Raw genomic sequence first — 26,356 nt, 5'->3', positions numbered from 1 at the left:
AATCTTACCAAATCTATGGGAAGGGAAGCTGAGTGAATATACTTTTGATACTTTGGGCTTGATTCACAAAGCGGTGCTAACCCAGTTAGAGACTTTAGGTGTGATAACCATTGCACCACGCTGGTGAGAAGCCAGTTTAGGCACGATAAGTTTAGGCGTGATAAGTTTAGATCGCGCGCAAAGTCCCGCACGCAAAGCAGCGCCATTAAACTCGTGCGAAGTGCACCAGACTTTGCTAGCGCAAAACTTTTGATTAGCTGTGCACTGCGGTGCTAACCCAGTTGGTGCTATAGTTATCACGCCTAAACTTATCACACCTAAACTTATCACACCTAAACTTATCACACCTAAACTGAGTTTAGGCGTGATAAAGGGCTTTTCACCAGCGTGCTAACTGTTAGCACCGCTTTGTGAATCAAGCTCTTTATGTAGTCATTCATATTAAGGATAAGTGGTAAGATTGTACAATCAAGATTGTATCAATAGTGGGCTCCTTAAGGTGCCCATTACTGGTACAATATTTTCGTAAGTATTCACAGCAGGTGAGATGGTGAACCCAATCAGCACGCTTGATAAAGGTGGGCAGTAGAGATAGTATAGCCAGTACTTCCGCATTTGCGCCCACTCATGGTTACCGGTATCAGAGCATGTGTGGTGCATGTGTGACGTCACACATCTGTTATGTGCTGGTAGTCACGCTGTGCCCAAATGTGACTCTGGACACTCTAGCATGTTGGCCCGAGATTTTCTATCATGTCTGATTGACACATGCAACCAATTTTGGACCGAAATTGGTAGGATTTTCAATCGGGCATGCTCTTGGCAGCAACGATTTTTGGCAGATTTGATAATAATTATCAATCTGATGGTGAATAGGGAGGGTCCTGCTTAGGAGAACTCATGGAGAAGCATGTGATCAGTTTGATCAGCTGATAGATTTATAAGGTTATGATTTGCTGGTCCTGATCATGTGTTAAACCAGGAAGTCATCTCAGCAAATCAGAACCTTACAAATCTGTCAGCTGATTAAACTTCTCCATGAGTTCTCCTAATCAGGGCCATCCCTAATGATCAATCAGCCATCAAGTCTACAGATGCATTGCTACCTTTAGGAGGAAGATCAGTTCACAGCCTACAAAGCTGTAGTAGGGATGGTCAATGAGATGCAAATAATAACCCCATCCCCCCAATTTTGTTTTATATTCTTGAGATTACCCCCCTTCCTAAATATATATATATATATATATATATATATATATATATATATATATATATATATATATATATATATATATATATATATATATATATATATATATATATATATGGATGAAGCAGCGTGACATGGCTTTGTTTCGCCACCAGGGGGCAACATATGATTGTTCGATTTTACACAGGCACAAGGCCTCATCCAGACATGCAATACAGAATATAATTCAGTCAGGCCAGTTATGTAATTGTAAACTAGTAGTAAGAAGAACATTTATTTAAGCATTAATAATTTGCTAAAAAAGAAAAAAGTGTACAGTATTCATTGAATGTCACTCAACATAGTCACAATGGAAAGCTCAGCACTGTCATGTGCAGCTCAGCAGTTGGTGTTTTGATCCTCATTTAGGATGATCACTGTATGGAGTTTGTACACCTGTTTCTTCAGTTCACACTGTGTATCATTGGTGCATTTTATTCATTAATACACATAGCTTCATTGGATTTCACCCAATCTCATCCTGCACGCCTGCATTCTAGTGCAGCAGGGACTGTAGATGGTAAATTCTTCTGGTATAGACTTACTTTTACAGAGATTAAAATTGTCCTGGGCCGCCCCGATGTGTCCGATGTCCCAGCCGTGCACACCCTTGATTGCACTCCGCTAGCTGGGAGCGTTGTGCGCAGTTCGTAAAACTTGCAACTGTGCAGGTGCAGAATGCTTCCTGCTACGGGATCAAGGAGGCTCATGGCCTGGAGAAGTCCGACTGGCTCAGTTGGGGGCTTTACCACGGCTGACAATGGCAGAACAGTGCAGATGGGGAGGACAGCGAGGGACCAAACAGACCGATGGGCTGGAAGAAGTAAAAATCAACTTTTCACTTAGTGTACCTGAGATGACGGGAAATTAAAGTTTTATACATACCTGGGGCTTCCTCCAGCCCCTTCCGCGCAGATCGCTCCCTTGCCCCCCGTCCAAAGCCTTCTGGATCCTCCGGTAGCCGGCCGCGGAGAAGGGGGCTGCTAACGGAGGAGTCCAGGACGAGGACAAGGGAGCGATGTGCGCAAAGGAGGCTGGAGGTAGACCCAGGTATGTATGAAACTTTTATTTCCCGTTGTCTCAGGAACACTTTTAAGGTCCCCTTTAAGGAAAAGGAAGTGGCATTGGATAGGACGAAGAGCTCTAGAATAGAATTCACAGTAATCAAGAAGGGGACAACCTCGAAAAACATGGAGAAGACCAGTGGAAAGTGGGTGTTACAAAGTGGGAAGATATCGGGGAAGATAGAAACATGGGGGAATCATGACATCAAGAGAAAAGCAACAGATAGATCTGAATGGAGGGTCTTCACTGATGTCCTATGCTCCACTGAGAGTAAAAGGAAAATAAGATTTACATTGTTTGTTATTAGATGCAATGCAAAGCATAATTAGGATATTTCTACTGAACCCCTGATGACACTGGTGGATATCGGCGAAACTAGTCAGTTCTAATGTCGTCTGCCACTTTTAACTAATGCTGCTGCTGAGCTCCTATGTGCGCATGATCAACATTGACACTTAATTGAGTAAGATCTCCCTTAGCTGAACTGTCTATGATGCTACACTCCACTCAGTGTTACTAATTCATATTGTGAAAACTCCTCCGTGGTTTTTGCATCCCCGAGTATTAACGTGCACAATTGTCAGTCTTGCTGCTATGAAAGTTGTTCGGCTATCCACAGGACTGCATGTCTGGATCTGGCACGTGTGTGTGGGGGTATTAACCAGGATATCGAGATATGATTGGAAACTGGGTCTGAGGTCTTGCTCAGAGGCATACTTGTTCCATTCGTTGGTCTGGGATTGGGTCTGACTGTTTGTTTATTGTGTCAAGCTTATCAGCGTCGTTCTACAATTTTGCAGTAGGAGGAGCGCAAGTATATACATACCGGGTCAGTGAAAAATGGCGCCCAGCACCGTTAGCTAAAAATGACGCCCCATTCACTTACATTATCAAACGATATTTATCGTTTTAAAAGGTTAAAAAATGGCGCCGACCTTTTGAACGAAATTTATCGTTTTAAAACTTTTTTTTTGTCCTGCCTGAACGATATTTATCGTTTTAACCTCTGCTTTGCTGTCGTTTGAAAAATATCTGCCCGCCGGATTTAATGTTTAATAGCAAAGCCCGCTTAAACACTAAAAACACCAAATTTGCAGGGAATGTTAAGAAAAAGATTGTGAACAAGAGACATTTTTTTTTCAAAAAGACGTTATAGTTTTTGAGAAAATCGATTTTGAATATTCTCCTTCTGACCGTGGGAAAATTAAACGCCCGCCGACTTTAGCGGTTAATAGCAAAGCCCCTTAAAATGCCAGAAACACCAAATGTGTAGGGAATGTTAAGAAGAATAGTGGGAACACGAAGAAAAAAATTGTTCAAAAAGATCTTATAGTTTTTGAGAAAATCGATTTTAAATCTTCAAAGAGGAAAATGTATCTATTTAAATCGCGTAATGACATTTCCGTGGAAACAATTCCCACCGACTTTAGCAGTTAATAGCAAAGTCCCCTTAAATCCTAGCAACACCATATTTGCAGGATATGTTAAAAAGATACTGGGAAACATTATTTTAAAAAAAAAAAATTGAAAATTTTTTTTTTTAAATTTAAATTTTTGGGATATGTTCTGAGTGTGGGAAATTTTTTGAAAAAAATGACGTGGGGTCCCCCCTCCTGAGCCTCTGTAACCCCTTGTCTCCCATGCAGGCTGGGATAGCCAGAATGCGGAGCCCCGGCCGACTGGGGCTTCGCACCCTGAGCTATACCAGCCCGCATGGTCCATGGTATGGGGAGGGGCCAAGCCTTCCCCTCCCCCCCAGAGCCCTTGTCCAATCCATGGACAAGGGGCTCTTCCCCACCTCCGGTGCCCCAGGAGGAGGTGGGGGCGACAACTCCCTGGGGGGGAGGGGGTTCATGGTGGCATCTGGGAGTCCCCTTTAAGAAGGGGAACCTAGATGCAAAGTACCCCTTACCCATTTGCACAAAGGGTTAAATGAAATAAAAACGCAACAACGAGAAAAGTCCTTTAATGTTCTAAATTAACCAGAAATACTTACCTGTACCTTTAATAAAAAATTACCACGCCAATTAGGTCCCACGACAGTATCCTCCATCTTGCGATCTTCAGAAATACTGAAGTATTCTCCCAGATGCCACTATGAACCCCCCCAGGGAGTCATCGCCCCCGCCTCCACCTGGGGCAAGGGAGGCAGGGAAGAGCCCCTTGTCCATGGATTGGAGAAGGGGCTCCGGGGGGGAGGGGGAGGCTTGGCCGCCCCTCCCCCCCCCTCGGAGCCCCCCCATACCATGGACCATGCGGGCTGGTATAGCTCAGGGTGCGAAGCCCCAGTCGGCCGGGGCTCCGCATTCTGGCTATCCCAGCCTGCATGGGGGACAAGGGGTTACAGAGGCTCGGGAGGGGGGACCCCACATCATTTTTTTTTAAATTTCCCACACTCAGAACATATCCCAAAAATTTAAATTTGAAAAAAAAATAAATAAAATTTTTCAATTTTTTTTAAATAATGTTTCCCAGTATCTTTTTAACATATCCTGCAAATATGGTGTTGCTAGGATTTAAGGGGACTTTGCTATTAACTGCTAAAGTCGGCGGGAATTGTTTCCACGGAAATGTCATTACGCGATTTAAATAGATACATTTTCCTCTTTGAAGATTTAAAATCGATTTTCTCAAAAACTATTAGGTCTTTTTGAACAATTTTTTTTCTTCGTGTTCCCACTATTCTTCTTAACATTCCCTACACATTTGGTGTTTCTGGCATTTAAAGGGGCTTTGCTATTAACCGCCAAAGTCGGCGGGCGTTTAATTTTTACCACGGTCAGAAGGAGAATATTCAAAATCGATTTTCTCAAAGACTATAAGGTCTTTTTGAAAAAAAAAAATGTTCTCTTCTTCACATTTTTTTTCTTAACATTCTTTGCAAATGTGGTGTTTTTAGTGTTTAAGGGGGCTTTGCTATTAAACATTAAATACGGCGGGCAGATATTTTTCAAACGGCAACAAAGCAGGGGTTAAAACGATAAATATCGTTCAGGCAGGATTAAAAAAAAAAATTTAAAACGATAAATTTCGTTCAAAAGTTCGGCACTATTTTAACCTTTAAAATGATAAATATCGTTTTAAACATATATCGGGCAGAAGGGGGCACCATTATTTAGCCGGTGCCATTTTTCACTGGTCGCATACATACAAGTGGATTTAATTATATTGACTGACTGAAAACACACACACCTCTGGGCCCCCCTGCAGTTATGCCTCTTGTTATGCCACTGCCCCCATGTATCATAATAGTATTGTGTTTGAGATACCCCTCTGATATATAAAAGCATATTGTTCATACAGGGTGAGCCCACACTTCATATACTGTTTATTACTAAAGCATTATTAAGCATTCTGTGTAACTGACTAATCATCAGCTGCTGCGATTTGTAAAACAGGCAGAGTCCGGGTCAGATTTAACCACTTGAGGACCCACCCTTTACCCCCCCTTAAGGACCAGCGTTATTTTTAGTGATCTGTGCTGGGTGGGCTCTGCAGCCCCCAGCACAGATCAGCTGGCACACAGAGCGATCAGATCGCCCCCCTTTTTTCCCCCCTATGGGGATGATGTGCAGGGGGGGTCTGATCGCTCCTCCTGTCTGGCATGTTGCGGGGGGGGCACCTCAAAGCCCTTTTCCGCGGCGAAATTCCCCCCTCCCTCTCCTATCTGCTCATCCCCGGTGATCGGGGCTGCACAGGACGCTAGCCGTCCTGTGCAGCCAGTGACAGGCTGTCCCCTGTCACATGGCGGCGATCCCGGGCCGCTGATTGGCCGGGGATCGCCGATCTGCCTTACGGCGCTGCTGCGTAGCAGCGCCGTACAATGTAAACAAAGCGGATTATTTCCGCTTGTGTTTACATTTAGCCTGCGAGCCGCGATCGGCGGCCCGCAGGCTATTCACGGAGCCCCCCACCGTGAATTGACAGGAAGCAGCCGCTCGCGCGAGCGGCTGCTTCCTGATTAATCAGCCTGCAGCTGGCGACGCAATACTGCGTCGCTGGTCCTGCAGCTGCCACTTTGCCGACGCGCGGTATGAGTGCGCGGTCGGCAAGTGGTTAAACACAGCACTTGTAGTAGTATTGATTTATAAAGCGGCAACATGTCCCATGGCGCTGTACAAAGTGAGAAACAAACATGGGGTACATAATAATACAGACTAGGGTGTACACCAATATGCAAAATACAGAATTGGTACAAACTACAGAATTAGTCATTACACTGACAAATGTAACATGCTGAATAAAATGAATAACAAATTCCAAGACACAAAAGGGTGAGAGAGCACTGCCCTTGTGAACTTACATTCTAATGCCTGGTACACACCATGTAATTTCCCGTCAGATAGATGTATTGAATTGATTATTTCCAACAGGTCAGATCTGATTTGTTCACTTCTATACAAAATCGATCAGAAAAATAATCGGATGTCAGATCGGACCTGTCGGAAATAATCGATTCAAACCGTCTATCTGATGGGAAATTGCAGGGTGTGTACCAGGCATTTTTATTATTTAGTATTTATATAGCGCCTACATCTTCCGCAGCAATGTACAGAGTATATTGTCTTGTCACTTAAAGTGAATCAGAGACGAAGCACCCTCATGTATTTTACCATATATATCTGTGGGAACATTAGAGAAAACACCTACCCTGCTTTCGGTTTCATTCTTCACTGCTCAGCTTGCTTGTTATCAGCCCTGATAAAATTCCCGACTGAGCATTCAGTCTGGCTTTGCTCAGGAATCATTATAGCTGAATCATTATTGCAGAGCCAGAGGGGGGCAGGTTTGGGCTTGAAAAGACACCAGAGAAGACAGACTGAGCTATAATGATTCCTGAGCAAAGCCAGACTGAATGCTCAGTCGGGAATTTTATCAGGGCTGATAACAAGCAGGCTGAGCAGTGAAGAATGAAACCGAAAGCAGGGTAGGTGGTTTCTCTAATGTTCCCATTGATCTATATGGTAAAATACATGAGGGTGCTTCGTCTCTGGTTCACTTTAACTGTCCCTCAGAGTTGCTCACAATCTAATCCCTACCATAGTCATGTGCCTATGTATCTATCGTGTAGTGTATGTATTGTAGTCTAGGGCCAATTTACAGGGAAGCCAATTGACTTATCTGTATGTTTTTGGGATGTGGGAGGAAACTGGAATACCCAGATGAAACCCACACAGACGCAGGGAGCACATACAAATGCCATGCACTGGCTGGGATCTGAACCAGGGACCCAGCGCTGCAAGGCGAGAGAGCAAGACTGCACTACTAATCAATAAGCTATGCTATTCCCCTTTGTTCTTACTTGTTATGGATGGGAACAGCACCATGACCACCCTTGTTCACAGCAGTAATGAAATAATAGCTTATTAATAAGGGAAGATTTACTGTCCTTCCATTCTAGTCGCTTGTAAAATCTCTCTCATCTTCTGACATGGAATGGAGTCATTAATTACAGTCCCCAGCCCTGACGACGTATAACATGCAGCATGCCTTCACATTGCCATTATCTGCTCCGTGTTTTATTATTTCAGCTTTGATAAGGGAATCTGGCCTCCTGGCCTTTATCTACACTGTAATGAACAAATTGTACATAGCGCAGATTACACAGCTCACCAGTCATAAAGCCAGCACTGTTACAAATGTCAGCTGTGAAAGTGCCATGCGCTCCAGCATAGGAAATGCACACATGGGATCTGGGGGGGGATTCGGATGTACTTGTCTATGACGCCTTGAGACACAGCTGTATCATCCATGGAGCACATCTGGCTATGGGGAAGGGGGCTGACTTGTACTGGGGGCACATCTTGCTATGGGGAGGGGGGCTGACTTGTACTGGGGGCACATCTGGCTACTGTGGAGGGGGCTATATTAGGGAGGGGGCTTAAATGTGAGTCAATCACTTTTTCCTGGTTTCTGAGGGAAAAGTGGGTATCTTGGCTTTTACACTGATCGGCTTATATGCGAGTATATACAGTATTTATATAGCGCCAACATCTTTTGCAGCAATGTACAGAGTACATGCAGCAGTCTTGTACCCGAGGCGATTTATGACATGAGATAAACATGTATGTACAGACTAGTACAAAATATATTTATAATTACCAGGCTGTTTTACTTGTTGTATTTTGCTGCCTAAAAGAGTTACTTTTTAGGCACAGAAGTCTTGTCAGTGCCTTGTTGGGAATATAGTAAACATCACTGATAAACACGTGCACAAAAATTTGACCAGGTGTTATGCAAACTACGTTACATAGTTTGCATTGCCCTTGGATCGATTATGCCGGCAGACCGACGGCCCATAGCATTGCTCTGCATTCAACAGTGCAATTCTCCGGATACACTTGTAATAGATTTTGTGCTGGACGATTGATAGGTCATAGCGTTGCATTGAACAGTGCAAAGCTGTTTTTCAATTCATTTTTCAATAGATTCCCTGTTGAAATCTATTAAAGCGGACCTGAACTTGTAACTTCCTCTCTGCTCTAAAAGATAAGCAACAGCATAATAACCTTTACAGAAAAACTATTTTTTGTTCTAGTTTACAGAACTCCAGCGAAAAAACTGCAGTGTGTCTACTTCCTACTTTCATGGAAGCAGACAGAGGGTTAACATCCTGTGTTTACATATTAGCTGTGTCTGCCGAGGACTGACAAATTTCTGTGCTGACACAGCAGAAAGATCAAATTGTATTTGTGACTACTTCCAGATGAGGGGAAAGTAGACATGCTCTTCTCTCTAAAAACACACATGGTGCATTTCTCTGTTTTCATTGTGACCTGTGCAATAGTTCAATGTGCTGTAGGGTAGGAATCGATCCCTTTCCGAAAGGAATCAATCGTTTTGGAACATTGGGTGGAAATCTATAAGGCCGGTTTCACATTAGCAGCCTGCGTTTTAATTCCGGTGCGATCAGATGATCACGTCACACGACAATGCTAAAAAGAAGCCTTGTTGATGCGTGGTAGCGTAATTTTTGGCAGCAAACCAAACTATAAGTGAGGCTCTCCAGCGCTCACTTCCTGTTGCCGAAATACAAATTTCAAGCAATAGAGATGGCCCGAACCTCCGATTTTCGGTCCGCGAACTTCCGCAAAAGTTTGGTTCGCGCGAACTTCCGCGAACCGCAGTAGACTTTAATGGGGAGGCGAACTTTGAAAACTAGAAAAACTTATTTTGGCCAGAAAAGTGATGAAGATGTTTCAATGGCTCTAACATCTGAGTTTTTGCATGGAGGATACACGCCAAAAGTCCCGGGGAAAAATCTGGATTTGACGCAAAGCAGCGTTTTAAGGGCAGAAACCACATTGCATGCTAAATTGGAGGCCTAAAGTGCTTTAAAACATCTTGCATGTGTATACATCAATCAGGGAGTGTAATTAGAGTACTGCTTCACACTGACAGACCAAACTCACTGTGTAACGCACCGCAAACAGCTGTTTGTGTTGTGACGGCCGTGCTGGACTGGTGCGCACCATAGCAAGAGTGCAGGCGATAGCAGTTATCAAGCCCATCTGGTCGCCAGGCTGAGGTAGCTCAATGACAGAACAACAGTGATTGTCCAGCTGATCGAATTTGGTCTGTCCACAATGAAGCAACGACCTTATTATCTTTGGTGTGCCACCCCCGAGACACTCATATAGCCGTCGGTCATTGCTTCATTGTGATACGCAAACCTCTTCACCGTGGCAAGGTAACAATCACGAAGGGGAATTGACACATGTACATGCCTTTTGTTTTGTTGCAGCCGCAGTGCAGCCAGAAAAATTAGGCAGGCATGTACACGCACCAGGAAAACTATTATGGCGGCCGCTGCTAGCAGCGGCCTTAAAAATGTAGGAATCCGCCTGGAGTCAACAGGGTGTTGGTGGTGGCGGAGAAGGCAGTCAAGCGGCCTACAGGCAGAGATGCTGTGTGGGGACTGACTTAGTCTTGGGGCGGGCAGTAGCCCTCCGGGATCCATTACTCATTCATTTTGATAAAGGTGAGGTACTGAACACTTTTTTGACTTATGCTGGGCATACATGCTTCGTTTATGCGCTGGTATCGAGCCAGCGGCTCGATGCAGGCGCGTCACCGCTCGTCTGCACGTGCACGCGGATCGATTCTCGCTCGTCCCCACGGGCGCTTCTTATCAGCGCTTTGTTTTTTTCTATTGTCCGCCCGCGTGAATCGAGTATCGATCCGCCGCGGTGATCGGAAAGGTTGGATCTTATCAATCGAGCCATCAGCGGCTCGATTGATAAGAACTATCTAACAGTGTATGCCCAGCATTAGGCGACTTCTCTTCTCAGTGACAATGCCTCCAGCTGCGCTGAAGGTCCTCTCTGACAGGACGCTTGAGGCAGGACAAGACAGAAGTTGGATGGCAAATTGTGGCACATGGAGGGGGATGGGTGGCACAGGACACGGGGCCAACACCTGGCACAGGAGCACAAGAGGTGGCACAGGGGGGACATAGATGGCACAACCCATTAATAATAGAGCAAGATAAATCAAGCTGCAGCATTTATGATGGTCTAGATTGTTGTTGTTATTGAAACACCAGATAAAAGAATGTTGCAATTGTGGAGATGAGAGGATATGAGGGCAAGCTGGACTCCCCAGACAGGAAAAGGCATAATTCAGAGATGAGGCGCAGGTAAAAGACCTGTTGATTTTCTGAAGGCAGAAGCCATACAATTGACAGCAGTTTTTTAGAGGGTGGTTATAAAGATGATGGAAGGGTGAAAAGTTATTCTAGATTATCCAAACTGAACTTTAGATAATTCTTAAGGTGGCCACACACGAGCCATTTTTTTTTCTTGTCCATATCCGGCTGATTCGATCATTTGATTAAATCTGCTAGAAATGATGACAAATATGATGCCCGAGCAATCTATTTTTTTCAGATATTGATTTTTTCATACAAGACTGAACATTTCTGTAGATCAGCGGTGGGTTGGGAGAGCGTTATTGGCGGAGATCGATTCAGGGGTTACCAAAGCAGCAGCGAAGCTAATCTCACTTGTCCTGTGCCTTCTCTTCACCGCTTGGGCTTCTCAATCTCTTTACTCCCGGGGAGCTGTGTGTCATATAACAAACACTAGAGTCTCTAGTGGTGCTCTAGTGGTCAAGTAAAGAAGGTGTCACAGTGCCTCTAGTGTTTGGCCTCTAGGGCTAAGTCAAGTAACACACAGCACCCTGAGAATGAAGAGACAGGGAGAAGCCCCAACGATGGCAGTGAAGAGAAAACGCGGTGGCGGACAGGTGAGTATAAGCTCTGCTGCCCCTACACTCTGCGTGGCCCATGCCCATGGGGGTGGGGGGGAAGCAGGGGCATAGCAATAGAGGGTGCAGAGGTTGCGACCGCATCGGGGCCCTTGGGCCAGAGGGGCCCCGAAGGGCTCTTCCTCAACTACAGTATTAGCTCTCTATTGGTCCTGAGCTCATAATAATCACTTCTATAGATACTTTGAATAGTGGTATCATTAACAAACTGTTCCCCATTCCCTTCTTGCACCTCTGACACTGTAGTTGCCATTGGCAGGTTTTGGTGCGCCATATCAATTGTTATGTATAGAGTGCTTGGGGGGCCCCATTGTAAAACTTGCATCAGGGCCCACAGCTCCTTATCTACGCCACTGGGAGCAAGCTAAGAAGCCTACAAGAGCCTAACTAAGCTTTCCCTATAGGTCTCTGCACAGCAGCTCTCCCTTCTCTAATTTCTGCAGGCACACGAGTGAGTGAAAAGCCTGAAGCTGCCTGCCTTTTGTAAGGGGGGGGGGGGGGGGGGGCTCCAGGAGGGAGTGTAGCCTGATTGGCTACAATGTGCCTGCTGACTGTGAAGTAGAGGGTCAAAGTTGACCCTAATGATGCACTATGGGGAGAGAATCAAACTTCTGGAAAAGTTTGCGGTTTGCCGGGAACCGTTCGCCGGTGAACCGTTTGGGCCATCTCTAGCAAGCAAGTGTATTGAAAAAATATGCATGCGCACTACAGCATGAATGCGAAACAGTTTAAAATATCTACGGCGCTATTGGATTACACGACTTCCGGACAACGCACATCGCCGCAGATGTTGACCCATAATGTGCTGATACTTTTGCGTTAGATGCGCTGTTTCCGGTACATCAGGGATGAAATATCCCATAGACTTTCATTGCTTTAGTGTTATCCTGCAGTAAAAAAGGGTATCTCAACACAATGAAAATGTCCCAGTGTGAAAGGGGCCTCAGTGTATGGCCAGTGTGCGTAACTTCATGTTGTTTTTACAGCCCACATATCTGGAGTGCTGAGCCACTCTTCTCGTTTATAGCTGATAAATACTGTTAGCTGGTCGTCCACCTTCTATTTGCAGCAATGTTTTTGCTTAGTTTGAGCTGCACTCTTTCTGTAGGCTTTGTGTTATTTTGTCCGCCCCTCAGCCACACAAACCAGCAGAAACTGATATCACATAATGCAATAAATGAGAAATAGATAAATGAATTGACCTATTTGATTATAAATGCAAATCAATAGTTTGTTTCGTTGCTCGGGCTGCCTGTAATGGATCATGAATAAACAAAAAATCATTGTAATGTGTGAGCTGGGCATTGTGGAGCAGAGGGAATAATCGGGAGAATAAATGGGTTCATTGTTTGAATTATAAGAGAAATCAATGTGTTGCCGTGGAAAGACACAGTTCAGCTCATCAATAAACAAAGCTGGCGGCGTGGCTGCATACGTGGCTTCCCATGCACTCCTTTATACAGTATAGATGCTTATACTTGCCTTCTCTGTTCAGACAAATGCATGTGCATGCCTCGTATACAGGCTTTATACCCAAGGAAATTATCTGGCTGCAATCAGCTGGTTATTAGGGAGCCAATACATAACGATTGAATTATTGCTAGCAGATACAGAAATGGATGCTGGAAAATCTCAAACGCAAGGGCTCAATCGGGTGCACAGTGGTAGTGGGGCTCAATTTCCCTACCACGGTGTCCCCCCAATTGTATGTGTGTCGTCTTCTCTCCAGTCCCCCCCTTCCCGGGTCCATGGTAAGAGCTGAAGACTCGCGGGTCATGCCGGTGCGAATCCTCCTCTAGTACCCAGCGGCTTTTTGAGTGGTTACTGGGAGCGGCTGAAGTAATGCGCTGGTGTCAGGTGGTACAGGCGCTTGTGTTGCTGCTTGACTCACACCTGGTGTTGCACTGGAAAGTGGCCCAGTCATTTATTCCGTTGTGCAATCAGTATTGATTATTGGGCTATTGGTTTTTTTTGTTTTTTTTTCAAGCAATTTGCAAGCCTAAGTGGGTCCTATGCCTTATGCCTAGTATACACCATGCAATTTCCCAGCAGATTTCGGGTTGAATCAATAATTTCCAACAGGTCTGATTTCTGATCACTTTCCTGATCGATTTTTTTTCTGATTACTTCTGTACAAAATTGATCAGATAAACGATTGGAAATCAGATCGGACCTGTTGGAAATGATTGTTTTGACCCAAAATCTGATGAGGAAATGGTGTGTACCAGACATTAGAGATCTTGTGGAGTCCATGCTTTGTTGGGTTACAGCTGTGTTATGCTGGGAATACACGATTTTGCAGCAGATAGATGGTTCGAGAGATAATTTCCGACATGTCCGATCGTTTTGCTGCTCGATTTCTCACAGAAGTGAATGGAAAAAGATAAGAAAAACGAGCGGAAGATAAGAGATAAGAGTGGAGAATTGATCAAGTGGAGAGTCAAGCGGCAGAAACATCATGTATGCCCAGCATTAGAGGCACAAGGGGGACCTACACAATTATTACGCAGATGGATTTTATGTTTTATTCATGGCAAACCTGTCTAGCTTCCCTAGTCAGAGGTGTGATTTGCATCTGTAGAGCATCAGTGATTTGTTTGCTCACGGCTCATAACACTGCACAATTCTTTATGGAAATCACAGCTGCTGCCAACTCAAATCTTTGGCTAAGAGCTTGCTAAGGATCTAAATTTGTCATTTTTTGCATATGTGAACGGATCAAACGATATCTAAACTGAATGGAATATGGAGGCTGCCATTTTAATTTCCTTTATTAAAAAGCCATCTGTCTTCAGTGGATATGAGACACGCACAAACAAGCATGTCACCAGTGGGATGAGAACTCCTGATCTGCATAGTTTGGGTATTAACTCAGAATAAGTGATGATCAAGTAGATGCAAATAAATTCGAGTTGATGCACATTTATGCAAATTTATGCAGCTTGAAAATGAACCAGTCAAATTTTACCTCAGCAGAATTTCAATTGGTTCATTTTCAAGCTGCATAAATTTGCATTAAAAATTGCATACATTTGCATAAACTCAGTTATTTGCATCTACTTGACCATCACTACTCAGAATGTATAAAGTCGACCAAACACGAATAGATTTCCACTCAATGTTCCAAAGCGATCAGTTCCTTTCAGAAAGGAATCAATTCCTACCATACACAGCACATCAATTTTTAATCATTTCCAGCACGGAATCAACTGAAGATTGATCAAACCTCAGCATTGCACTGTATACAACGCACTTTTTCCCCCAAAATGGGAGAAAAAGTCACTGCGTTTTATATTCCAAATACAGGAAGTTCCCGACTTGCGAACGCCCGCCGATACAAACCTCTGACCCTCCCTCTATTTTCCCTGTGTCTCCTTCACTCCCCTGTGTTCTCCTCCAGCTCCCCCATGTATGGATAAAAGTAGCTTCAGTGCTTCCCCCACCTAATTCATCAGAGCTGCCGCGATCAGAGACCTCTACTCTCCCTCACTGTTGCCCTACTGCTGGTCACGTGTAATGATGCAATCAGCAGAAGCCGGCACTAGGGGAGCAGTAAGAGAGAGAGGAGAGGTCTCTGATCTCTGTGGGCTCCAATGGATGAGGTAAGAGATGTGCTGCCACTGCTTTTATCTATACACGGGGGAGTGGAAGACACAAGGGTAACAGAGGATACAAGGGGGACTCAGGACAACACATGGGGGCATAGAGGGACACAGGAGGACGTATGGGGGGCAGAGGAGGACACATGGGGACACAAGGTACAAGGGGGGGAGGGGTACAATAATTGGGGGGGGGGGAGAACATCTACAAGATGCCCCTGGACCATAGACGCACCAGGTTTAGTATATTTTTTTCCCCTGGTCTTTGTACTCTAAACCTTATATTATATACAGTATGTGTATACAGTATATGTACCTTACATGTGTCTTATATTCCCAAAAAATATGGTATTTATTTTATTTCTGGTTGGACCTGATGGACTAATGTATTTTTTCAACCAAAGTATATAGCAATTAGTACCTTAAATGACAAGGATGTGTAGATGAATACCAGTTATAAAGTTCCTTCTTCTGCTGGCTGGCATTTCAGTGGAACGCCTGATACAGAGGTGGAGTTACTCCTTAGCTATCTAGCAGAGCATGAGAAGGGTCTGAGAATTGATGGCTCATCCCTCTGCACAGAAACTTTGTGACCCCCTGAAGTTAGTGAAGTCATGAAGTGTGCAGTGTGTGCGAGGCGGGGGTCACATTTATCTCCCCTCCTGTCTACCATAGTTAATAAATTTAGCTCTAGATTAAAAGTATTGATCGTGTCAGCAGCGTGATAAATACGCAGAGGGAGGGAAGCGGCGAGAGGTGTGAGGAGTATGAGGTGTGTGTGTGTAAATATTGCATGCAAGATATAGATTAACTCATGTACAGAAGTGAGTGATTTCATCGTGTTGGGGGACAAACCTGCCTACAAATGAAGGTGTTTTATGGTGCAAACACAATGGAGATATTTGCTCGTAGGACCCGGCACATCTGTTTGTGGCAATGCAAGGGACAATTTATATGAAGGTTGCCTAGTGAAGAGCGAGTTCAATAAGTGTTTTAACCAGGGAATATGCCCTTTTTATGGACAGCCTCAGATATGATTAGACAAGCATGAATCCTGCAGGGTTTTTCAGTAAGGCAAGTAGCAAAGTGTGGTTATCTGTATTAGCCAATCAGATGATCGTTTCCTAAAAGAATCATTGGTGACTGGGCTGTGAAACAATCATACTGATCAGTCAAAACATTAAAACCACCTGCATGAAGCAGATCCCTCCTGTGCCACCAAAACAGCTCTGACCATCATGTTCTGCACAAGATCCTATGGTATTTGGCAGATCCTTTAACCATTTCAGCCCGCGGGAATTTTTCACCTTATGCATCAGAGCAATTTTCACCTCCCATTCATTCGCTAATAACTTTATCACTACTTATCACAATTTATTGATCTATATCTTGTTTTTTACACCACTAATTAGGCTTTTTTTGGGTGGTACATTTTGCTAAGAATTATTTTTTCATAAATGCATTTTAACAGGATTAATAAGGAAAAAAATGGAAAAAATTCGTTATTTCTCAGTTTTTGGCCATTATAGCTTTAAAATAATCCATGCTACCATAATATTTTATTTGACCGTTTGTCTTGGTTATTATACCATTTAAATTTTGTCCCTATCACAATGTATGGCGCCAATATTTTATTTAGAAATAAAGGTGCATTGTTTCCGTTTTGCATCCATCACTATTTACAAGCTTATAATTTAAAAAATGTTCATAGTATACCCCGCATCAAATGCATATTTAAAAAGTTCAGACCTTTAGGTAACTATTTGTCTTTTTTTTTTTTTTTTTTTTTTTTTTTTTTTTGTTAATTGTAATTTTTTTTTCCATTAAAAATTTTATTTGGGTAATATCTTAGTGTGGGAAATAAACAATAAATATTTTTAATGTTGTTATATGTGTAAATTGTAATGTAAAAAATATGTAGATGTAGTTTTACTATTTGGCCACAAGATGACCACCTTCATTTTTTCCCCCTCCTTGTGCTTCTTGCTAAGGGGGATGCGGAATTTTTTCCGGACAGAAAAACTGAAGTCTCTTGTAAGAGCGCTTCGGTTTTTCTGCGGGGGACACGGATCGGTGATCGGGAACCATGTTCCCGTTCACTGATCCCAGGGCTACCAGGGGACACCACGGGGGCACGATCGCGCGGAGCGTGCTGAAGCGCGGCACCGCAGCAGAGCAGCCGCCCGGACGTGAGCTTCACATCCAGGCGGCAGAAACAGTTAAAGTGTACCCGAGGCCACATGTGACCGTGATAAGATAAACATGTGTATGTACAGTGCAATGCATATTAATAACCAGGCGCTTTTACTTTTTTTATTTTGCTCTTTTTTAATTTTTAGGCATGCAAGTGACAGCTTCTGTCTTGTCTGTACTTTGTCAGGGAATATTGTAAACCTCACTGATAAGCAAATTAAAGCTATAAAAGTCTTCCTGGCAGAATACAACTCATGGGGGGAGGGGAGAGAGAAAAAAGTCAAATGTTCATGTATTTAACTCTGGGACACTTAATAGGCTTTCATTGAGCAAAAACGATAAAACTACTATAAATATTTACAAATTTACTTTGTAAATATTTAAACATAAAATAAAGCTATGGGATATCTATAAAAAAGCCCTTTTTATAAGTAGGAGTATAAATACAGGTACTTTATCTCATCAGTCAATTTTCATCTCGGGTTCACTTTAAAGGCCAACTTCAGGCACAGAAAAAAATAACTAAGAAGGAAAGGCTTGTCTTGCGTGGCTGTGCTCACGTGGGTGCAGCATGGCCAGAAGAGACGTGCAGTCTCGATGGTAATAAGGGTCTCGGCAAGTAGCGGGGGACCAAAGGACAGCTTTGGGACTTCTCCCTAGGTAAGTATTTGCTTTTGTGAACTTTATTGGGCCTCTGGTTCTCTTTAAAACCTTTAAATGAGTACTTTAGAGGGAAAAAAGAGTTGAACTTGCCTGGGGCTTCTAACGGTTCCCTGCAGACCTCCTGTGCCCGTGCAGCCACTCACTGATGCTCCAGCCCCCGCTGCCAGTTCACTTTAAAGTCGGAAAACCACTGCACCTGCGTGGCCACGTCTTCACTCCTGCTGATGTCACTGGGAGCGTACTGCGCAGGCACAGTACAGTCTGCGACTGCGCAGTACGATCCCGGTGATGTCAGCGGGAGCGAATACGCGGCTATGCAGGAGCATTGGTATTCTGACTTCAAAGTTGCAAATTCCGAAAGTGAACCGAAGGCGGGGACTAGAGTATTGGTGAGTGGCTGCGTGGGCAAAGGACGCCTGCGGGGGACCGTTTGAAGCCCCGGGTAAGTTCAACTCTTTTTCCCCTACAGTACTCCTTTAAGTTGTGAGGCTGAGCTTGTTTTTTGTTTTTCCAGCACATCCCTGAGCTGAGTAATCATATTGAGATCTGGGGAATTTGAAGGCCAAGGAAAGCACGATTCATCAGACCAGGCCACCTTCTTCAATTGCTCCACCATGGTCTAATACTGACGCTCATGTTACCAGCATAGGCAGTATGGACTCGTTGACTGGTCTGTGGCCACGCAGACCCATACAAAGCAGCCTGTCATATACTGTGCGTTTGATACCTTTCTCTCATGGCCAACAGTACATTTTTCAGCACCCTATGCTACAGCGGTATTTCTGTAGAACTGACCAGAAAAGGTTAGCCTTTGCTCCCTACATGTATTAGTGAGTCTTGGGCACTGGCAGACCGGATTTACTTCCTTGGACCATTTTTTGTAGGTTCAGGAACCACAAAGCATGTGACGTTGGAGATGTTCTGACACAGTTGTTTGTCCATAACAATTTGGGCCTTGTCATTCAGATCCTGATTGCAACACCATCACCTCCAAGACTTGACGGTTCACTTGCTGCCCTATATATCCCAGTCTTTGACAGCTGCCGCTGTAATGAGATAATCAATGTTACTCACTCGACCTGTCAGTGAGTTTTATGTTGTGACTGATCTGTGTATATCAACATACATCACCCCATGGGGAGAGGAATAAGCTGAGGTTAGAGGAGTGGTAGAAGATATGAAAGGGTTTATCATGACTTCTCAACACAGCTATAGGTTTTTGGGGGAAAAATGTTTACATCACCTCCTGAATTGGGAATACGTCTTGTTCCTGATTACATATAGGTATAGGTAGGCGATGGGAGTGGGTGGGCTTGTGCGGCCGGATAGCGCATGCGCAGTAAGCCAAGATACCTGGACCCATACCGAAGATCCAGGAGGTGGAGGACAGTGCCAAGGGAACGATCAGGCCAGAGAGGGCTGGAGGAAGTCCCAGTTATGTATGAATTTTTTTTAGGTTTTGTCTCGGGTATTCCTGATTAGCTGATACACAGAAAATAAAACTGCAGGATCCTAAAAAAAAAAAAAAAAGTAATTTTTAGGAGTAAGAGGATAGATACAATTTTTTATCTCATCAGTTAATGTTCACCATGGGTTTCATTTTGGCATTTGTGCAGTCCTTTAGTAGTAACCTGCAACTAGTATAATGTATTTTGCCTGCTCACTATCTGGCAACTGAAATAAGTCCTCTCTTTTGTCTCTCGCTCACCACTGCATTCTCGTTCTCCCGTCAGTCAGGAGACTTTTTCTTACTTACTGGCTTCTCCTTCCCTCTCAGTTCAGCTATATGCTTCTTTCTCTGTCTCTCTCACATACTCATTCCTAGTGTTCCCCTCAGTCTGCTTTGCAGGTCAGCTGTCTCTCCCTGCCTGGCTTTACCTTTCCTCTCCCCAGGCAGCGCTGTCTCTCTCTCTTCTCACTCCCCGTTATTAACGCTCTTTTGATAGGCAATTATTTGGTACTCTATATTTTTGCGACTCTCTCGTGCGAGACTCTGATTTATGAACATGTCTGTGAGTCTCTGCACCCCCTTTCACTGTTACAGCATCACTCTGTTAACCCTTCCTCTGCCAGCAGCCTGCATAGGGTCTCTCAGCAGCTGTCTGAGGCCTGCAAGTCCCGTCATATACAGGACAATGTAGACTTCAGGGTCTCTGGCCATCCTTCATTGCTAGTGCAGTGGTGTTGCACTAATCAGCTCCGGTGTGAGGAGCTTTTATCTGGTACCCTGAGCGTGTTAGTTGCCGGGGGCAACAGCTCTGTTTCACGCCTCCTCCTTTCTACTCCTTGTTGGACTTGTATCTGCAGTTTGCTGTCTTTATTCACAAACTCTTCAACCCCATATGTTCAGCATTTGGTTTAATAAAGTATATTGAATTTCCGCACAGATATAACACAGTGTTATATACTGTTTAATATTGTATATATGTTTGTTTAATTCTGCTATCAGCTGCATAGTGTTTTTCTGTTGTAATGATGTTAATGCTTTATTAGTAGTATTGAGATTTACCAGAATAAGATTAAAGATAAAGGCCTGGATTGGTTAAAGTATTAGTCTGGTATTTAATACTTAAGTTGAGGATCAGAGTTAGGTTGAGATTAGGGTTTAGAAATTGATCTGTGGTTTAGGATAATGAGCTTCAACAAGGCTCAGGTTTTTACTTTTTATTATATCACTTTTGGGCAAAATACATTGATTTTATAAGAGTGAAAACTTCTTATTGAACTATCGTACCAAAATAAATTTACCACATTTTATGAGGGTGCTAGTAAATAATGTCTCCGTGGCTTGGTGACACTGGCTTCTGAAAACCAATAGCTTCCTAATGTAACTGCAAATCACTGTAAGTTAGAATATTGTGCAAAAGTCCATTTATTTCAGTAATTCAACTTAAAAGGTGAAACTAATATATGAAATAGGAACTCTGTGCAGGTGTTTTGGATGAATTAGCTGATTAGAGTCTGACATTACACAGCCTAGAATATTGAACATGTTCACAACATTCTAATGGTCTGAGATTTTAATTTTGGGGTCCTCGTAATCTGTAAGCCATAATCATCAAAATGATAACAAATAACGGCTAGAAATATCTCGCTTCGCATAAAATGAGTCTATTTCATGGACAGTATTAGTTTCACATTTTAAGTTGAATTGCTGAAATAAATGGGTTTTTCACGATATTCTAATAATTTTTTGAGTTTCTGTGTGCGATATATATATATATATATATATATATATATATATATATATATATATACCTCTATATCATAACTGTATATAAGGGCTATATCTGTCATCTTGAATCAGTGTCTTGTTTTATGAAATGCTGCACACCTAATATACTGCTAGACACAGTAGAATTGTAGCCTAGGATGTAATGGGGTTTTCAGTAGTAGATTGGGTGGGCTGTAGTTCTGCACTTACCTTCTGTAATGCATTCTGTGTACCTCTCCTGCTCCCCCCTCCTCCCTCCCTGTTTCCTCCTCTCCCCTCCCGGTCTCTGTGGTATCCCTCTCTGACACCGCTCCAGACAGCTGTTAAACGACTTAATCTCTTAAAAATAGTTTTAATTTTCTGCCTCCTATTGATCGCCGGCTCCCAATTAATCAGCCGAGTGGAGCAGTGAGGATGGGAGGGCCCAGTGTGCCCCCTAGGGTTGGCTGGGGGCTGACGGGATCACCTATACGCTTGTTTGTAGAATAGACTATGAGGAACCTATTAATGCTGAATTCTTTAACCCTCTATCCTACCTTACACCCCTTCTTCACTACATTAACCCTTCTTACTCAGTGTACTAAGTATTGCTCTGACATTTACTGTTTATCTTACAGGCTCTGGGCTCGGTCTATTTCATACACAGCTCTCTGCGCAGCGTTCAGATCTATGACTTCCAAGGTAAGAAAGATGAACACAACTTACCGGGGAGACATTGTGACTTAAAGGGAAGCCAAAGCGAGAGGGATATGGAGGCTGTCATATTGATTTCCTTTTAAAAATACCAGTTACCTGGCTATCATTCTGATCCACTGTCTCTAGTAGTTTTAGCCATGCACCCTGAACAAGCATGAAGCAGATCAAGTGTTTCTGACATTGTCCGATCTGACAAGATTAGCGGCATGCTTGTTTCTGGTGTTATTCAGACACTGCTGCAGCCAAATAGATTAGCAGGGATGCCAGGCAACTGGTATTGTTTAAAAGGAAATAAATATGGCAGCCTCGATATTCTTCTCACTTCAGTTGTCCTTTAAACACAACCAGTTGCCTGGCAGTCCTGCTGATCTTTATGGCACCAGTAGTGTCTGAATTGCACACCTGAAACAAGCATGCAGCTAATCTTGTCAGAAACCTCTGATCTGCTGCAGGGTCTATGACTAAAAGTATTAGAGGCAGAGGATCAGGATGGCAGCCAGGTAATTTGTATTGTTTAAAATTAAATACATTTGCCAGACACCATATCTCTCTCACCTGTGGTGTCCTTTGAGCCAGTTCACAGTCAAACTGTTGCATCTGTTTGCTGTATATCTATTGGTGAAGTCGCATTCACTGGCTATCCGTCTAATCAGGAATGGTAAGGTGTGCGGAAAATCCTATCCTGAACACCACAGGATCAAATCTTCAATGTAAACCTAATGATCCGCACCACCTTAAAGAACGTATCTTCATTTATTAAGTACAAAATACATACATATTAACCACTTGCCGACCGCGCACTCATAACGTGCGTCAGCAAAGTGGTAGCTGCAGGACCAGTGACGCACATCTGCGTCGCCGGCTGCAGGCTAATTAATCAGGAAGCAGCCGCTCGTGCGAGCGGCTGCTTTCTGTCAATTCAAGGCGGGGGGCTCCGTGAATAGCCTGCGGGCCGCCGATCACGGCTCGCAGGCTAAATGTAAACACAAGCGGAAATAATCCGCTTTGTTTACATTTTTACAACGCTGCTAACAGTAGCAGCGTTGTACTGGATCAGCGATCCCCGCCCAATCAGCGGCCGGGGATCGCTGTCACATGACAGGCAGGAGCCTGTTAGAGGCTACACAGGACAGATCCGTTCATGTGCAGCCTCCGATCTCCGGAGCAGGGAGGGAGGAGAGGGAGAGGGGGAATCCTGCGGTGGAGGGGGCTTTGAGGTCCCCCCCCCCCACCACCCACACGCAGGCAGGAGCGATCAGACCCCCCCAGCACATCATCCCCCTAGTGGGGAAAAAAGGGGGGCGATCTGGTCGCTCTGCCTGTTGTTTGATCTGTGCTGGGGGCTGTAGAGCCCACCCAGCACAGATCTTCAAAATCCGTGCTGGTCCTTAAGGGGGGGTAAAGGCTGAGTCCTGAAGTGGTTAAAAAAACAGAACTGTAGGGCAAGACAGTCCACTGTTTCGGGCTCCTGACCATCTTCAAGTTGCCCAGTTCCAAATGATTCTGTTTGTATAAACAGGAGCCTTTAAATTCGGGTACAGTAATAATCAGCGCTCATTGCTAATAAAGGAGGATGAGCAAGGAGCAGTGGTTCGCCCCGGATAGTTTCGGAGAAGTGATTGGCCACGCAAATCCAATTGTGGCAACAGAAAAGTTCTCTGAATTCTAGAAGGTGGTCATAGCCAGCTGAAATTTGTCCAATCAAGTAAATGTCAATATTTCTTTGCTGTAATATCAGTAGTACAACCACCGTGCACTGCTTTGTATCAATAAGATTTCAGCAGAGATCTGATCCAATATCATGGGGAATGCCGATACTGCTAGCTTTGTACTGCTCAATACAGTGCTTAGCTGCTGGAACTTCCTTCATAAGCCACTGGCTGCCACTCTGCACACTGAAGCTTAAAGGGAACCCAAAGTGAGAGGGATATAAAGGCTGCCATATTTATTTACTTTTCAACAATACCAGTTGCCTGGCAGTCATCCTGATCCTGTGCATCTATTACTTTTAGCCATAGACCCTGAACAAGCATGCAGCAGGTCAGGTACTCTGACTCAGGTTTTACTGGAATAGCTATATGCTTGTTCCATGGTTTTGACTCAGACACTACATAAACCAGAAGATCAACAGGACTACCAGGCAACTGCATTGTTTACAAGGAAACAAATATGGCAGCCTCCATATCCCTCTCACCTCAGGTTCCATTTAACACTCTTGTTCAATATTTCATCAATAAAACAATCCAACTTTGAATAGAAGGGCATTCATTTCTTGGTAGATTTCAGTTAGTGTTGATGTTTTTATTAAATCAAGTGACTACTAAACATTGTATAACATTTAGCTACCATTAATTGAGCCACATGCACAGCAATTCCAGCACAATGCTGATCATCTTGACCATTCTCTGACTGATATCCTATGTAGTCTAACATCAGATAGTTGACTGGTCATCTTCTGTGTATAAACAGAGTTAATCTAGGCTCATATGCAATAGCACTGATCATGATAGCCCTTTCCTGGCGTATGCAGTGATCAGAGAGTACTGACAGACACACCACACTGCTCAAAAGATAACTGATTACATCGCTTTACAGTGGTCTTCAGACTTCTGGTGTACTCTGTTGCCGCGTGTGTGGGAATTCAGTCTAAACAAACATACTGTCATTAAGTTACATTAGTTATGTTAATTAAAATAGATAGGTAGTATAATCTCTTTCACACCGTTTTAAAAGAACAGGCAGATGTTTGTGATTTCATGGGGGCAGCCATCTTTTTGGTTGAAAAGAGGTGACAGGGAGCATGAGACACAGTTACAACTGTCCTGTGTCCTGATCACCCCTCCCAGCTGTGCGTTAGGCTTCAAATCTCAAATAAAAAATAAATAAAAATGCATTTGCGCCAAAAGAGCAGAAGAAGAAGAACAACATCAGAAATCCCATCATGCTTTGCACAGCATCAGGGGAAAAATGCCCAGGCCGTTTTCTTTTGTGCAGCTACAAATGAGGCTTGGGTAAGAAAAACAATGTTCTAATGCTGTGAAACTGCTAAAGAAACACCAGGCCTTTTCAGTGCTGCTGATTTTTAGTCTGGAGGTTTACTTTAAAGGGAACCTGAAGCAAGAAATTTCCGTATATGGAGGATGCCATATTTATCTCCTTATAAACAGTACCAGTTACCTGGCAGTCCTGCTGGTTGATTTGGCTGCAGTAGTGTCTGAATAACACCAGAAACAAGCATGCGGCTAATGTTTTGAGATCTGACAATAATGTCAGAAATACCTGATCTGCTGCATGCTTGTTCGGGGTTTATGCTTAGAAGAGGCAGAAGATCAGCAGGGATGCCAGGCAGCTGGTTTTCTTAAAAGGAAATAAACATGACAGCCTCCATATCCTTCTCGTTTCAGATGTCGTTTAAAAAGCTCTCGCTTTCAGGGCCCTTTTCCACTACCCTACATTTTGCAATCTGATTTTTATTGGTGTGATCCGATTGCGTTACGATTTTTTCCAGAGTGCTGTTGATGTACTGCTGCATTTTGGCTGCGATTGAGCTATACTGAGTATAGTAGCTCAATCGCATTCGCATTAGTGGAAATTAGTTTGAAATACCGTTGCAGCGTGATTGTGATCACATTTCACAGTGGAAAAGAGCTCTACGTATACAAATATTTTCATGTTTCAAGCTGCTGTAGAAGTCTGAAAGGTAGGAAGCTGATTGGCTGCTTTGATTACGACAGACAGACAGCTTCCAGTGCAAGGTCCAGTGTGTCCTTTTGTTTCATGTGTATTTCTTGGTTCTGTAGAAAGGGAGTTTGTGTCTGTGCCTGGACAAGCCATGTGGATGGGCTCCCTGGAAAACTGCCACATGGTGCACAAGGAGAGGTTTCCACAGGACTTCTGGCCTGAGGTAGGTATACTGCCAACATGCTGAAGCTTAAATGCAATATACTGTTAATTCTGGCTTGCAAGAATGTTTCCATACAAAATGGAGAAATAAATTTTTTTTTAATTTATAAAGCATGGAGTATAAAATTGAGAAATTCTCAAAATCTCTGTTTTAACAGTCATTTCTGGCACTAAAGCAAAAAAAAAAAAATGGTATAATGAATTGGTTGTGTAGTATAGATAATTACTAGAACATTAGTAGCAAATAAAATATTCTCATATTTTTACTTTCAGTTATATATATTTTTTTCTATAATTGCATCATTCTCTAATATTTGCAGTCTACACACTACTCAGCATTCTAAATGATTTTACAGAGCAGGCCAGTGAACTTTTTAACCCTTCTCTGCCTAGAAAAAGAAAATACAGTGCCAGACGGTTGAGATAACAAGCTGCAGAACACAGAGCTCTCTGTGACTTTGAAAGTCGTGGAGCTCAATGGCTTTTTTGTATAGATAACAACTGAAG

At 43.5% G+C, this 26,356-nt stretch overlaps 1 protein-coding gene across 7 annotated transcripts in view; it reads left to right on the top strand.

The window, feature by feature from the left end:
* Positions 1-26,356, top strand: part of LOC137561064 (inositol polyphosphate-5-phosphatase A-like) — a 104,950-nt gene that overhangs the window by 55,576 nt on the left and 23,018 nt on the right. For all 7 annotated transcript variants that reach the window (XM_068272291.1, XM_068272293.1, XM_068272290.1 and 4 more), the window contains 2 exons: positions 21,868-21,931; positions 25,747-25,850. In XM_068272291.1, the coding sequence (XP_068128392.1) occupies positions 21,868-21,931; positions 25,747-25,850 (168 nt within the window). The remainder of the gene's footprint in view (positions 1-21,867; positions 21,932-25,746; positions 25,851-26,356) is intronic.

This window comes from Hyperolius riggenbachi, chromosome 3 (assembly GCF_040937935.1).
Source record: "Hyperolius riggenbachi isolate aHypRig1 chromosome 3, aHypRig1.pri, whole genome shotgun sequence".
Lineage (NCBI taxonomy): Eukaryota > Metazoa > Chordata > Amphibia > Anura > Hyperoliidae > Hyperolius > Hyperolius riggenbachi.
Note: the sequence above shows the minus strand (reverse complement) of the source record. Positions and strands in the feature narration are given on the sequence as shown.